Source organism: Equus przewalskii, chromosome 5, assembly GCF_037783145.1.
Source record: "Equus przewalskii isolate Varuska chromosome 5, EquPr2, whole genome shotgun sequence".
Lineage (NCBI taxonomy): Eukaryota > Metazoa > Chordata > Mammalia > Perissodactyla > Equidae > Equus > Equus przewalskii.
Window position 1 is genome coordinate 47,213,616 of NC_091835.1, and position 16,663 is coordinate 47,230,278.

The window sequence follows — 16,663 nt, forward strand, 5'->3', positions numbered from 1 at the left end:
TGCAAACTGTGGTTGAGAAGTACTGCTGAGTCAGAATTAACCAAACCTATAAAATTTCATTTTGTCATAGAGTTGTTGGTCAGGCTGTAATTGTGGTATTATCTTTAGTTAAGTGCCAAGCTTACTCTACAATTTTCCTTAAAGGTTTTCCCACTCTTTCAGAAAATCGCGAGTTATAACTCAGGCATTATTCCTAAGCTTATAATTTGCACTTTCCTCTCTTTCACAGTCTATTTATGGACTATTTAGAGCTTTAAATGAAATAAGAAAATATTTGTTACTATTTCTCATACAAAAATTTCTTAATTTTAATTTTTAGCAAAAAGAGCATTGAATTCCTTATAATTTGCTATTATTATTGCTTATGGAAAGGTGCTGCTCATCATTTTTATTAAAATAGAAGAATTTTTAACGTAATTTGAAAAGGGTAAAGGTGAGTTCAGAAGCCATGTTGAGTATGAGATTCCGTATTATTAACCATACTCATTTTACATTCGATATATTTATTAATTTTAGTATGGTTCTCCAAACAGGAGGAATATAAAAAAAAGAAAGTACAGAAAGGAAAGAAATGTCATTTAGCTCACTTCTGCCCTTCGGATAGCTGGAAAAAAGTATATGATGTATACTTTACTATTTTATCAACAGAAAATGTCTTATTTTAAATTAAAACTATCAGATTTTAGTGAGATGATCATAATAGCGTGCTCTTTTTTTTTGAGCATTTTCTATATGCCAAGCACGTAACATAGATGGTCTATTTTATCTCTTCTTTATGGCCACCTGTTAAGGGGGGGAAATCTTATTATGCCCATTCACACAAGAGGAAACTAAGGGACAGTGAGGTCAAATTGCTTGCCTGAGATCTCACAACTAGCAAGTGTCGGGACTAGGATTTGCACCCAGACACTTCTCTTAACCAGAAGTTTTTGCCCCCACCCAGATCTCCTCTTCGACGCTGAGCACAACAGTCCCATTCGTTTCCTCTGTATCTCTCAAAGCATCTAGTAGACCGACATACAGAGTCTGCTGTCAGAATTTTAGACAAATCAGTCTGTGTTTTACAGATATGGAGAATAAGACAGAGAGAAAGTGATTTGCTGTTTTTTACAGTAGGTTAGAAGCCGATACCAGATGCGAGCCCTCATTCCCACTGTTCTTTGCAATAAAGCAGGCGTATTCGTGACCCAGCTGTGATAGAGCGCTTAGATTGCTCTGTTCTATAGTCAGTCTGTTGACAAAAATTACTCTGGGACTTAATCCATTCAACAGTTGAGCAGGACCTGCTTCATTCCAGGTGTGTCAAAACAGCCGTGAGAGGAAGCTCTCATGAAGCTTACATTCTAGAGAGGTCAGGGAGACAGCAAATAAACAAGACCATGATACATGCTTTTAGGAAACTAAGGTCATAATATGAAAGATGGACATAATGTGAAAGATGGGGAAAAGTCTCTTTGGATCTGCACTCTCAACAAGATCTAAATGACAAGGAGGAGCTAGAGTGAGCAGAGTGGTCCAGGCAGAGGGAGCAATAGTACAAAGTGAGGAAGTATCTGGAATGTTGAAGGAGCAGGAAGAAACCAGTGTACCAAGCTGGAGGCTGGAAGGACAGGGGAGAAATGGCCATCACACCCATGTAAAAATCTGTTGGAGTCTGGATTCTACTATAAATGCCATAAGGAAACAATTGGATGTTTTTAAGCATAAGAGTGTTATGCTTTGGATTATGTTTTGAAAAGCTCACTCAAGCTGCTATTGGAGAATGGATTATAAAGGGAAAGGAAGGAAGCAGAGACTAGTTAGGAGTTATTGTATAGAAACGATGATGGCTTAGAGTGATATGGTAGGGAGCAGTGAGCTCTTTTGATGCACCACCTTGTTAGGAAGTAGGATGCACAAATGAACGATATAAACCCCTCTCCTTACAGAACTCACACATTCACTGAAGAAGGGGAAGTTTGGCTGTCATGCAGTCTAGAAAAGGCCCAGCTGACCTTTCATGTCTTTCTACAAACATTACTCAGTACCTGCCTTTTGCTTGGCAGTGTATGAAGCCCTCTGGCTGATAGAAAGTAAGACAGTTTACTTAGGTCGGGCTTGAGAGAGACATAAACAGAAGAATGCCGTAATTAGGAAGATTTGAGGAATCTAGTGAAGAACTCTTTGAATGGTCATCTGACAGAAGATGAAGATTTTATATGCAGTCCTTTTAATCTTATATAATAATGGCAGTGTTTATTGAGCACTTACTGTGGGCTGTGTGCATTATTGAGTTCTTTTTATCTATTAACATATGTAAACCTCACAACAATCTTTTGGGGTAAGTCCTATTTTCCTCAGTTTTATCGTTGATGAAACTGAGATACCCAGCATCAATAATAACTTGCCCAAGATCTCATAGCTACTTAGTGTCCGGCTGGGAAACAATCCATGATAATCCAGTGAAGTCACCCTATGCCATTCTGCCTCTGCATATTCTGAAACAACTTGCCACTTTTTCCAATTATGTGACATAAGAGAATGTATTATTTGATAAAAATGATTTTTAATAAAGACTTCATGAGCTGTTCTGAGTGTATGCTTTATATAAAGAAAAAGTTGGATTTAAAATTAAAATGTGATTCGTTCTTTTAAATTGTCATATTCGCTAATTAGAGGCTGCTTTCTACCTTGGTTTTTTACCTTTTTGACTAAATCTGCACTTCTATTCATTCTTTCTTGTATTAGTGAACTATGCCTGAGTGAGCACAGAATAGTAAAAGTAAAATTTTTTTTCCATTGTTATGAGAAAGCTGTATAAATAACCTCTACTTAATGCAACACTTTTTCTTTTGAAAGTTTCACTGTATATTCTAGAAATCAGGGGAAAATAAATAAAATCTCTCATGGCAAGCATAATAAAAAGAATTATTTCTCATTTATGGTTTTTCTCATTGGTGAGTTCATCAGCACAGCTTAATTAATTTGTCTTATGGGTCTCTAGCAATGAACTCTATATTTTAAGTTTCATAAACATCTCTGCCCCCAAGCAGCAAGTTAATAATGTGAATCTATACTATGCCATGATTAATATTTTGTCACTTTCCTAGGTATATTTTATGTGCTTGCCTTATAGGCGTGTAATTTATTCCCATAACTTTATTGTGTATCAGAGTGACTGGTAAAGGCAAACCTTTAAAGTTATGTTTTAAAAGGCATATAATTTTTATAGCATAGTTTGAAATACATATTTATTCAGTTTTTTTGAGCATATTCTACTATTGTTCTAAATGTCTTCATGGAGTTTACATTCTAGTGGGGAGAGAAAGATGATCAGTAAATAAGTAAGACAAATAGTGTGTCAGAGGTATTGAGTATAGGTGGTGGTAAAGTTCCAGAGAGAGAGGAGAGCTGGACTCTGGGATGGGTTAGGAAGGGAAGCACTTTAAAATACAGTAGTCAAGGAAGACCTCATGAGCTCATGATGAGCTGTGTGAGCCAAAACTGAAGGATGTGAGCAAGTGAGCCATGCATTTGTCTGGGCATAAAATGCTTGGGCGTTTAAATCCTACCAGAAGTGTGGGTGGGTTAATCTTATAAAGCTTCTCTGTCGTTACTTATATATTAATACATGTTCAGTGAATTACATATCAAAGGGCTTTGTAGAATGCAATATATATGTCAAACAAATGTATGCTGTTTTTATCTCTAACTAACATTTTTCTGACATGTGGGACCGATTTTTGATTCGCTTGGGATAAAGAAGCTTATTAAAAGTAAAGAGGTGTATATACTTCTGCTATTTAATATTTTCCCTTATACCTAAATAGTAGATGAATACAGTTCATTTGTATATAAGAACCTTTTGATTTGGTAAAAATAAATTTTGAGAAAATGTATTCTGCTTCAGGAGAACATTTAAAATTCTAATCAGATGTTCAATTATCTCTTAGATGAGAAAGAAGAGGGTATCCTGGGAAGCATACTGTTACCTAGTTTTCAGATAGCTATGCTTACCTCTGAGGATCACATTAATCGCAAATATGCTTTTAAGGTAAGGAAATAGTCATACTGTTTTATTCTGTATTTGCATCTTGCATTGATTAAAAGATGGATATTGACCCATAGATTATTATAAGAAGATATTTCCGTTACAGTCATTTTTATATTTAAAATATATTAATTAAGTCTTATGGTTAAGTAAGAGACTATCTCTTTAGTTAGGAAGCATGTGCTTGAATATTTAGGGGCCAAGTGTCTTTATGTTTATTCATTCAAATGGTCCTACAGAAAGCAAATACGTGAAGATGCTAATAGTTGGTAAATACAGCTGTGTCCTGGTGATCATTATACTCTTCTTTAAGGTTCCTGTGTGTTTCAATTTTCTCATAATAAATTTAGGGGGGAGAGTACTATAAGATACAACAACTATGTTTTTTAACATAATATTGGTACATTTATGATCTTATAGAATATTTGCAAAGATCTTCTTGGGTCTAAGTATGTCGTGAAAATCAGGTACTTTTGAGAGAATATTGAAGTTGAGGCATTAAATCTGTTAATAAATCCTGGCAGACCTGGGCCCCCTTCCCCTTACTAACAATACCCCCACCTCTGTGATACGCTGGTTTGTGGAGCGCCCTCAAGTAAGAGACCACTTTAATGCTAAATTGGTTATTTTTTGTTTTCAAAAACCATGCTGCATTCTTTGCTTTATGATTATAGCTGAAATAAATTTCAGGGGTCACCTAATTTTTAAATCAGTTTTAAGTTAAGAACTCTAAAGGGTTTAATGTAAACTTTTCATCTTAAAAGAGAGGAAGGAAGTACGGGTGACATATGCTGTTATTTGACAGTGAAAATGTTTATACCATCATAAAATTGATTCTGCTTTTTGTTCCCATCCAACTTTTTAAAGAATACTCAGGATTACAGCTGATTTACAACTTTTGCTAATTAATGTATTACATTATCAGCTATGGAGAAAAAAGAGCAGGGAGCTGATAGTGGGAGGGGGTGGTGGATGGCCTCAATGAGAAAGTACTGTCTGAGCAAAGACCTGTGGATGAGAGGGGACTAGCTTCATATTTCAATAAATTTTATTAGCAGTGTGAACCAGAGAAACAGAATTAAATATTTAAGATGCTATAATAAAGTTTAATACTGATGACCTAAAATAATAACTTGATAAAGTACACGTGTAGAACTGTGTGATGCTAGCACTGCTGTTGGCCGTGGAGTTAAATGTTTTTGCTTGCTCATCAGTTTGGCAAATGTTTATTGGCTTCGTACTATTCATAGGATATTTTGCAGGGTTCTTAGACTCTTAAAAAAAAACCACTAGAATATTAAAATAGCAAAAAAAAAAAAAAAGTGACCATGCATGTTAAATCTATTTTCTCTGTAATTATTTGGCTAAATTTTATCTGTAACAAGAATAGTAATTTGTTTCAAATTCTCTGTTTCCTCTGAATTGCTGAGCTGCTTTTCCTGCTAAGTCTGTTGACATTGATACTACTTCTTTATCACAGTGGTAAGTAGGAACTTCTGGACGATTGTGGAACTTAAAACTAGATAGAGAAGTTTGCCATCACCTGGTAAATATTTCCATGTGACAGATGGCACGCGTGGGGTGGTTCATTAGTGTCTGAGTCCTGGCTACTACTGAATCTTCTTAGCACCAGCCCCCGCCGTTCCTTCTGTTGATCACAGATATGGACAGTGGTCTTTATTCATTTCTCCAGAATCCCATCCAACAGTCCAGTGATATTTTGTGGTGGTTTTCATCATTTTAACAGCGTGTAGCATTTAAGCTGTTTCCTTTGCGCTGTTTCTGTAGATAGGTTTCTCTCTCTTACATGGTCAAGTGAGATTTGTTGTATGTAGTTATTTTGATCACTGTGGTTATTGAATTTGTTTATACCCTAATTCTTTCTGAAAAATATTTTGATGAAGCTGATTTGACACTCTAGGTAAAGCAGATAGTCAAGATCTTGGAGTAAAGTGCGTATCTCCAGATTTATTCCTCTCATCTTTTTATATTTACCAGGCTAACAACACACTTAGTACTCTTTACCTCATTCTGTGCTGAAATAGCCTTTTTTAATCTTCCCTAGTCTTTCAGTGTCTAATAGGAAACTGTCAGAGGCATTTTTAAATGGAAGTTAAGAATGTGTCCCCCACAGAAGTCCCCATCTCGGCTTTTTTTTTTCCTCCTTTCAAACAGCTACTGCTGCTGTCGCCGTGTGCGCCGTCAGCCCCCGAGTTAAGCTGCGCACTCGGGTAGCAATCCCTCATCAGCACCTTCTTTTTTGTTTTCTTCTGTTTCTCTGGAATAGCGGCAGATTGAACCACCATAAAGGCCTTCTTTCACGGACCCGAAATATTTACATTTTATCTCTAAAACTCGAGAAGAGAAGCTAAAGGGAAATGCCATTTTGGATCACTTATAAATCTTTTATGTTTGTGTGTAGGTATCTAGAAGGATTAGACAAAATGCTTTAACAGCAGCACCTTTTGAGGACTGAAGGAATTGCTAACACATGGGGGAAATGCTCCATTGAATTTTGCTGCTGGTTGCTCTGGAACATTCTTGAGTAAAAAGATGTGAATTGCAGTAAATGGAAATTACTAGGGCTGTGTACATGGAACAGGCACAACTAGGTGCTTCATTTCTTATCTCCTTACCTTCCCCTACACTTTTTGTTCTTTAATTTTAAAATAAAAATGGTAAAGTTAGAAAAAACTTAATAATTATATCCTTTTCAAGACATAAATGTTATATTAAGATACAAATATATTTCAACTAAAAGCAAAAGGGTAAAGTTAGGAGAAAAAATTAATATTTAATATTAAATATTTAATAATTAATATTTTCCAAGATTGAATTATATTTTTCTTAAGTCATTCATTTCTATATCTGTATATGACAAGTCTGCTTTCTCTGAGATTTGATAGTAATGGTGTATATGGGGAACCACTTAGCTTGCTTTCTTTTTCTTTTACAGATCCCATATTTCTATTTAAAACGATCGTGTCATTTTCAATCAGGCAGCCCATCCAAACATGCGGACCTATTATTTCTGCACTGATACAGGAAAGGAAATGGAGTTATGGATGAAAGCCATGTTAGATGCTGCCCTGGTCCAGACAGAACCTGTGAAAAGGTAAAGGCTTGTAGGGAAAATAATGGTGATTTCCACTTACATTTTAGTCCATGCTTTGCAAGTATGTCACTGTCATAGTACATGTCATTTTAATAGTCATGATATGAAATCATTTCTTCCTCAGAAAGCAAGGATTAGTTCATGTTGTGTATTAAACTAATACACCTTTAGTTAGTTTCAGATACCACCTGCATTTTTATTCCACCTTTCCTCTTTATTCATTTTCACCTATCAGTGTACTGAGGTGAATCCAGAATCCTAACATTCAAACTGAATGTTCTTTCTTCTTACAGAATTACCTTTAATTTCCGGTAAGTACATTTTTAATTGTTATCTTACAACTACACATGACACTGTTTTTTAAGGTCCTAAATCTTAGAAGAGAATTTATACTCACGAAGTTAATTTCACTGTGTTTTTATATTATGTTGTATGTTTGAAGTTTAATAAATTAAAATAAAAACTTTTGATGAGTTTTACTTCTTCAGCATTTCCTGGTTAATTCTGATTTTTTTTTTTTATGATGAATGGCTCCAGAATATAGTTCATCAAGTGTTTAGATTATTTCTAAATATATCTACTTCTTGATGAATTCTACCTACCTTTTTTTGAGACTTCAGTACTCAGATTCCTTGATAATATAAATGTGTACTGCTAAAGTTGATCAAAGTGTGATTTTCTTTTCCTGCTTGAACATATGAATCATTTTAATATTAAACTATGTTAAGAACTAGTGAGAGGAAATCTCTTTCGAAACTCCATAAATAGCAGCTGAATAATGTGCTTTAAAAAAATTTTTATAGGAGCCAGCCCCGTGGCCAAGTGGTTAAGTTTGCGAGCTCTGCCTCAGCAGCCCAGGGTTTCGCCAGTTCGAATCCTGGGCGCGTACATGGCACCACTCATCAGGGCATGCTGAGGCGGCATCCCACATGCCACAACTAGAAGGACCCACAACTACAAATAGACAACTACGTACCTGGGGGGCTTTGGGAGAAAAAGGAAAATTAAAATCTTTAACAAAAAATTTATATTTCTGTAATTTGAAGAAAGATCCATGATACAATTAAATTTTTTCCAGTTTAGCAACAGTTGAGCAGCTGCCTTATATTAAAAAGATGCTAACTTGTAAGTTTCGTCTTTTTTCTCTCTTCTCAGGAAGTTAGGAGATTGTTACAGTGTATATCTTTAGTCTTTTTTGTTTTTTCCAGTGTACATATTAATAAAATCTTGACTTGTTGGTTAAAAGACTTAAGTTGATGGTATATGTTTGTGTTTATTTTTTAAAATATCAAATCCAAATCAACTAAACCAATCACTAGTAATTAGAGCTAGGGGAAAAGACAGCGAAAAAAGTGAAGAAGGCCCAGGATTGAACTCTAGGATACCTATTTTTAAGAAAACGCACCTCAACCATATGCATGTTCTAGGTTGAGAGCTAATAAAAGGAAAATCCACTTTGGAATTCCATGTGTAAAAATGACCCAAATGGAAGTAAAGCCGAGGTGATTAGCACTGATAGCCAAAGAGAATGTGTAAGTGAAAAGAATTAATTGAAAATCCTAAGATAATTTTAACCTCAGAGTAAATTTTTCAGGCAATTATTTAGAATACAGAAATCAATAATTAAAATTTTATTTCCAGATAATGTCAATATGGTATGTTGTACTTATCTCAGAATTTCAATTTATGTCCATTTTCTTTTCTTGTATTTTCCACTCTAAAAACCTATAATTTAGGGTGAAAAAGATGACAGTCGATATTTTGGTTTGACTTCTGACAACCTATTAGTTGATTATGTACTGGGAACAATTTTTAGCCTGTTGTATTGATATAATCTGGGTGGCTAGCCAGGAACGATTGAGCACCACCTGTGTGCGCAGCCTCGTGTCCATCACCATTATCCTGTAGAAATTACATCTTTTATTCTACTTCTAGCTGTTAGCATTTTTATCCTGCCCCATTTGTCTTAACCAATTCAAATTGACTGTACCTAATTATTGTAATATTTTATTTCATATGGATAGGGAGATTTTGTCTGCTTGGGCTCTCTTTCCTATATGGCCAGAATACTTAGGAATAGTTATCAAGGTGCATCGCCTAACACATAAGAGATACCACCTAAGAGATAAGAGATATCCAATTTTTAACTAGATAGTTCATTTCTTCTAAATTCATAAAGTATCTGACCTGTGAAGTACAATGTCATAGTCCCCTAGTGTGCAGATCAGTTATGGCATAAAAGAGTCTAAGCATAATAGACATTCTCTGAATAATTTCTATCTCCAGGCTCATTATTTTCATTTTCTATATTTCTTTGTATCTTCTGTAATAACTTAAATGTCATTTTTAAAAATTAGATCACAAGTTTTACATTATTTATGTTATCTTAGTATACAGTTCTGAATCAGTTTTGTTCCATTTAGAGAAAAGTCAGCATATGTGCCTTTTTTTAATTACATTTTTTAAATGGTAAATCTTTGGAAAAAGAAAAAAGCCAATACAGTCTAATTTAAAATAATAGCTTTAGAAAGACTAGAGGTAACTAAGTTTTAAAAATCTTTTCAGGTATTTGATATTCGATGTTAAAAATCTCCCCCACGCAAATTTAGCAAGGATAAATTCACTTTAGTGTAAATCATCTCTGACTTTTACCTTTCAAGGGAAAGAAGCTCCATAGCGTATCTTCATAAACTTTCCCAGTGTCTAATATTGCTACCAATCTAGAAGCCGTAAGTTGTATCTAACCTAAACATATGGATAATCCCATAACTTTGCTCCAAGGAAAATAGTCACATTTCTTTCCATTTTTTCCTCACTGATCCTATTCCAAACTATTTATATATAGTGTATATGTATGGATTATGTGTTTTCCACACATCACTGAAACTGACAGCAATACCACACTTAGGATCCTGTAGTAGCATTGTTATATATTGAAATGTGGAATGTTGGCTAGTTCCTGAGAGGCCTCCCGACGTGGCATGATCTTGACAATTCCATGCAGGTTCAGACACTCAGCTTGGTCTTGTCAGAGCCTGGAAGTGATCGGTCTCAAGAAAGCTGATGCTCATCAAAAAGACTTAGCTATAGCAGCTGGAATGGTGAGCAATAAAACTGTCCAGTGGCCCAGACACATGCTGTTAAGCAGCACATGCCTCCGGTGGGGAGATGGACACAGGATGCCAGATTCTAATCTAAAATTGCTTGATGAGATGGAATGATAATGGTAATAAAATCTGTGGCAGCCACTCATAGATTTATCTGGTCCTCACAACAATCGTGTCACCGTGGTGCTGCAATTATCCCCATTTACCACTGAGGAGATTGAGGCGTGGTAAATTTCTGCACCTTACCCAAAGACAGCTAGTAAGAGGCAGGGCTACAAGCTGAAGAAATTGCAAGGCATGCAGTCTGGCTCCAAGAGCTCTTAACTGAAACTCAGGTCCTCTTGGATACAGTTAGTCACATGGTTCAGATCTTTGATAGCATAAGACTATAATTTCCTGGTGCAGCCATTTCCACAAACCAGCCTCATGTTTGTCTCATGATGAATTAGGCCTCCTGGCGGGATGCCATGTTGTTTATTTCAAATGACTAGCTCTGTGGTCCTTCAACTGTGGATTTTGTGGTTTTGCTGTCAAAGGGCAATCTTATTTGCTTTATTTCCAAATTTCTAGCGGTGGGGACACTCATCATTCTTTATCCTCCAGGGCTTCATACACTGTATATTTTATGTTTTCTTTCTCCCCTTTCTATTTATACATCCTGGTGTTGTGCTTGAATTTTCGTACTACAACATTGGGAGTTTGTGCAGATTTGTCCTCTGTGACCCTTTGTGTTTTTTTCGTAGAGTCAAAGGTAATTTTATGTTTTTCCTAGATTGAATCCCAGAAATAACATGTGCCAAGTTTTCACCTAACTTACTATGATTTTCTTCTCTGATTTCAGAGTGGACAAGATTACATCTGAAAATGCACCAACTAAAGAAATCAATAACTTTCCCAACCATAGAGTGCTAATTAAACCAGAGGTCCAAAATAACCAGAAAAACAAGGAAATAAGCAAAACGGAAGAAAAAAAGGCATTAGAAGCTGAAAAATACGGATTTCAGAAGGATGGTCAAGATAGACCTTTAACAAAAATTAACAGCGTAAAGTTGAATTCTCTGCCATCTGAATATGAGAGCAGGTCAACATGCCCAGTTCAGGCTGGACACTACAGGCCAGTCAATGTGAATAGTTCAGAGAGCAAAACAGTCAATGTTAGCCTGGCAGATCTTAGAGGTGGAAACCACCCAAATGCAGGGCCCTTACACACAGAGGTTGATCGAGTCATACAGAGAACGAATTCAATGCAACAGTTGGAACAGTGGATTAAAATCCAGAAGGGGAGGGGTCACGAAGAAGAAGCCAGGGGGTGAGTGTCTTGTCGTTATGTGTTATGAACCCGGGTTTCTTTCATGCTGTGTTGGTGGAGATTGGTTTCTGAGATACTGATTAAAAGTATTAGTTTAAATTGTGTTTTAGATGTTAACAGCTTCATTGCTATATCTTTTCTTCATAGTAATCAGATGTATTTTCTCTCTGTCTCCCATTGTTCTATCACCCAACTTTGTTAATGGCGAGGAGTCATCCTCCCTGGCCTTGCACAAGGGAAGGCTTAGGCTGTGGGTAGAGACCACGTTTGTTTGGGATGAGGAAGAGAGCAAGACCTAGTCCCACTCTTTCTCCCCCCCACCCCACCCCCAATGAAAACTTGTCTTCACTCTCCCCACCACCCTGCTCTGACTGTCTTCCATTAGTAGCTTCTGCAGCTTGGTGCAATGCAAGGATCTCCTGAGACGAGTAATGTGAAGACAGTAAAGGCTTATGCTCTCTCATTCTCAGTCTCATTCCTTGGCTTTCTTAAACTCGTAATGCACATGAATTATATTTATTCATCCAAGCATTTATTCATTCATACACACACTTGTTCTTTCATGTATTTATTGTATAACTACTATGTGCTAAACATGGGACCAGAAAGTAAAATAGTGAAAAGATTTAGTCCAGATTTCTCTCACAGAGATTCTTACCTAGTTAGTAGAGGAGAGAGTAAAAGAAGCAGATGCAGTGTATTGTGACAAATGCAGTGAAGGAAGAACAGAATGCTGTAAGAATGTGTTTCAGAGACAACCAACACAATCTCAGGATTCTGGGAAACCTTTCTGGAGGAGATGAAATACAAGTTGAGATAGAAAGGATAGTATACTTATCTTGGTTTAGATATGCAAAATTCCAGAGTTGACAGGGAACAGGGAAAGGAATCCACAGACATCCATTATGGCTTAGGTATAACTAACTGCTGTGATGATAGATGAGAAATAAGGCTGGAGAGAAAAAAGCCAGAAGAGAGTGGTGTTTCAGAAAGATCACTCCAGCTGCAGAATCTGGAGAATGAATTGGAGAAAGTTCAAAAAAAATGGAGTAAGTGGAACGAGGAGAGGAAGAGGATGTATTCAAGAAGTAACTGACAAGACTAGTTGAGTGGTCGGATGTGCTTGATTGCAAAGTAGTCTCACTCAAGTCTAGTTTGAGTGGCTGGGGGAAATCAAGAATGACACCCTGCTTTTTGGCGTGGTTATCAAGGGTTGTCTGGTGCCTTTCACTGCATAGAAAAGATTTGGGAAGAGAGAAGGTAATGAGTGATTGGATGGGTTAAATTTGAGGCGCCTGTTGTCTGTATCTCTGAAGAGAGATCTGGACTTGAATAAGGTTTGGGGCATCATCGTTGTAGCAGAAGTCCTTAAAGGTAAGAATGAGAGTAGATAAATTAATTCAGCAGGTGGCTGGATGAAATAAGATTCAAAGGGAGAAGCTGAAAGAACATTTACAGTTAAGGAAAAAAAGGATGAAGGGGCCTACAAAGGAGACCAAAAATAAAGGCCAGAGGAAATGGAAGAAACTAGGAGCCTGTGGCTGAGAAATTGTTCTCTCATTAGGTGGGAATTTGGTGATGCAAAACTTTGAAAGTACTTTAATGTACGAGTGTGCATAAAAATTAACCGAAGAGTTATTGTAACACTTACCTCTCAGTAGTAGAAAACAATGACGTTACTATTAAGATTAAATGAAGATTAACTATTTTAATAGTGAAACTTCTGAGGTACAGGAATGTCCTTCCAGTTTTCTCAGCGGTCATGGCTGACGTCTGCGGTTGTCAGGCAGTCTCTTTTCTCTCAGCAGTGCAGCTCAGAGTCCTGGGTCCGCTTGGCTTTATCTTTTGTTATCTCAGCCAGGCTGCAGAAACATTCTGTGATATGTTGTTCACTTCCATTTTCTTCTTCCCCACCCTCACGCCTCACTTTCCTAATTTTCCCAAGGGAGAGTTGGGAGAAACATTTTCTGTTTCAAAAATGAAATTTGATTAGACAGAAGAGAGGCCAGAGATAGTTCTGGAAAAAAACAAATGAAAGGATGTTTAGAAGTACTTATTAAGGTAATCATTTTCAGGGAAACGATAATAAAAATCCCAGCTAGAAGATTCCCTGAATCTCTACCCAGCAAATTAAATCTCACTTCTTAGTGGAATCGCTTTTCCTGAAGTAAATCATATTTTCTTAAGGTTGAAAGTGTGTAGTCAGAGGGGTTCAACAAATATCTGGAAGTTTGTTTTTTAAGTTTTGGGGCTTACATATGTGTCTAAGCACTTTTAGGTCCCTTGATGGGGATATTTAACATACATAAAGGCTGTCACTGACCTTTTCTTTTGAATGCAGCCCTGCAGCTTCCGCAGGCTGATCTTCGGTTATTTTGAGCTAAGATTTTCTCCACATTGCTCCTTCGGGTTCACGGCTACAGTCCCATTTGGATCACTGAGCTATATTAGCTACATTATTATATAAATTTCATACTTAAAAAATAGTGATGTTGTGTAATAAAATCATTTTTATTGGTGGAAAGAAGCGTAATGGTAGTTCGTGGAATAATTGATTTTGCAACACTTATGAGAGGGTTGCTTTTATTATTAAAGTTCTGATGGAAAGAAAAGAAGTTTAATATTTGGTCAGATAGGAGTTCCCTGCACCTGCGGACAGAGCCTTTCAGTTCCTTTGTGAGGTGGCAGGCCCTGCTGAGATGTCTGGTGCCTTAGGCCATTATTCTGCATGGCATAATCACAGAGACAGGGTTTTCATGGTGTGTGACAGGCAGCTGCTGGTGAACGGAGCCCTAAACCTGCTGAAGGAGCTCACAGTGTTCATTTCTTAAGCTTTCACTTAAAAGGAAGTCACACTTTGCTTAATTTGAATTTCTTTGGCGAAAACCACTGAAAGAAACCATAGCTTTTGAAAAACAGGTATCAAAATGCAGGAGAATATATGGGATAAAAATAAACTTACTTGATAATAACCTGATTTTTTATTAAAGTTCCCCAAAAGTGGTTCCAAAGGTGGCAGAAGAGCCTTTTAAATTTTGTAGTCATTAGTTAGCCAAGCTTAGTAGGAAAATAGCCTGCAGCTGCTAATGATCATATGATAGGTGGACAGTTCAAGTTCAGTATACATCTCTACACCAGGAACCAGCTCACATGGTATGAATGCTTCAGAGCTCTGATAGAGGTATTTGGTATAATTAGATTTTCTTAAATGGAATTTAAACATTTGTTTATAGGCAGTTTTTAGTGTGTTTTAGATTGACAATGTACGTCCCCTTCTTTATATGATTATTAATGATCTTTTCACTGATTTCCAAACAATATATAAAGTTATCATCATTTATATTGTCCGTGTATGCTTCAGGGATACAGTTCAGTGCCTAATCCAGAGCCTTTTGCTTATTAAGGTCACTCTAATATTTCTTGAATTTATGAATGACCAAATAAACCATGGTATGTTGGGGTAAATTGCTTTAGTGCTAGAGCAGAATTTCTTGGATGGAATCAACTTCCCCTGCTGACGCACTTTCTGAGCAGATAGCCATGGGGTGGCCAACTCTAGACTTTGTCCACTTTCTTGCTTTCGTGTTAACAGGGAAGGTGAGGATAGGAAGGGAGACTAGGCAGGGAAAAAAAATAGGAAATATACCTGGAGAAAGCAGCAAAGAATTGAACTCTTTATACTGATTTCATCAGAGTATTGGGTACTTTTCTCCCTCACTCCAGTCCTAGGGTCATCAGATGGTTGGGCTTCCTGCAGTGGTTCTTGGGTTGGGAGGTTTTGTTTAGTTTTGAACAGGGCTGTTTTAATCAGGCTTGAAAAGCTGACGAACAACCAGCATGATGAAGGAAATTTAGCTTAGGGGGAATGGTTGAAGGAATTGGAAATATTTCAAGTACAAAATAAGACATGGGATTTTAGAACTTTAAAATAACTTTATGATCAAATCATCTTCTAGATGAGAAAACCAAATCCCAGAAGGTTTCGGCCAGATTTTGATAGCATATGAAGAACCCTAGCACTTTAAGATTATGCCCTTCCTAATTTGGAGGGTATCTTTTTATTTTTAGTTAAATCATTGTGATAAAAAAAGTAAAGTAGGTTTTTAAAAAATAATTTCCATACTTTTGGCAAAGTTTTTAAAATACAAGGATTAGTTTACTTTTTCAGTAAGTACAAAAGTTTGGGAATCATTGGCATAATGAAAAGGAATTGAGACCTGCATTCTAGTTCTAGCTGGCTCACTAACTCTTTCTTAACCAAAATATTAAAAGGAATATGATGTCTTGGTCTTTTCCCCTCATGCTCTCCCACCCACCCCACAAAACACACACTTTATTGTTGTGTGAATCCCAAAAGATGTAAGTAACTCATCTAAGGTCTCCATACTTAGTAGGAAGGCAAGAATCAAAACTTAGCCTTCCTCGTTTTGATCAACTGCTTTTTTCCACTGTATTGCTCTGTTATTCAAAACTGGATCCCCTCTGTGGGTGTTTTAAGCCACAAAAAGGTGTATCTAACATGAGGTTCTCTCACTTGTATGAAGGTAACGTAATTTTACTGCCCTAGTAGGTACAAATTGTGCAGGGATTTTTGTTGTTACCATGGCTCATAGCCCAGGATGCACCCAATTTATTACGTCTGATCATAATGAAATCTCTTTTTTTTATAATACATTAGTATTTATGCATTGTTACTGAGAGCAGTCTTTGGGTCAAAAGAGAGCTCTGATATCCAGATTATCAGCCCGGGCTGCCCAGATTCTTAAGAGTATGGTCAAGTAACTTACAAATCGAGTCTTCTGGCCCATGTAATCACCAACATCTTTGACATTTTACCACCCATTAGGAAGCAGCAAAATATTATGCAATTATGCATGCACAATTCCCAAGTATACTCTATGGCGAAGATACAGTAACTAACCAGGAGAAAGGTACTAACTAAACATAGAAAGAAGAGATCAGGAAACCTGGGTTTATGGGGTCCCAGCTTTCCCACATGTTTGGTTCGTTGAATTAGATATGATATTAGGATGTAAATTTATGCCAAAGAAGATGGTGCATAAGATGAATACTTGTGATTTAATATTGTTCTTTTTAATCTA

General features: G+C 36.6%; 1 protein-coding gene across 35 annotated transcripts in view; it reads left to right on the forward strand.

The window, feature by feature from the left end:
• Window positions 1-16,663, forward strand: part of PLEKHA5 (pleckstrin homology domain containing A5) — a 231,173-nt gene that overhangs the window by 145,170 nt on the left and 69,340 nt on the right. For 33 of the 35 annotated variants that reach the window (XR_011540317.1, XR_011540318.1, XM_070620710.1 and 30 more), the window contains 3 exons: window positions 3,933-4,033; window positions 7,030-7,145; window positions 11,094-11,561. Coding sequence is in view for 33 of the 35 variants with exons in the window: in XM_070620710.1 (XP_070476811.1) it covers window positions 3,933-4,033; window positions 7,030-7,145; window positions 11,094-11,561 (685 nt within the window). In the remaining 2 variants the exon portion in view is untranslated. Of the gene's footprint in view, window positions 1-3,932; window positions 4,034-5,299; window positions 5,513-6,986; window positions 7,146-11,093; window positions 11,562-16,663 lie in introns of those variants that run through there. The other 2 variants (XM_070620733.1, XM_070620737.1) reach the window with 1 other exon arrangement.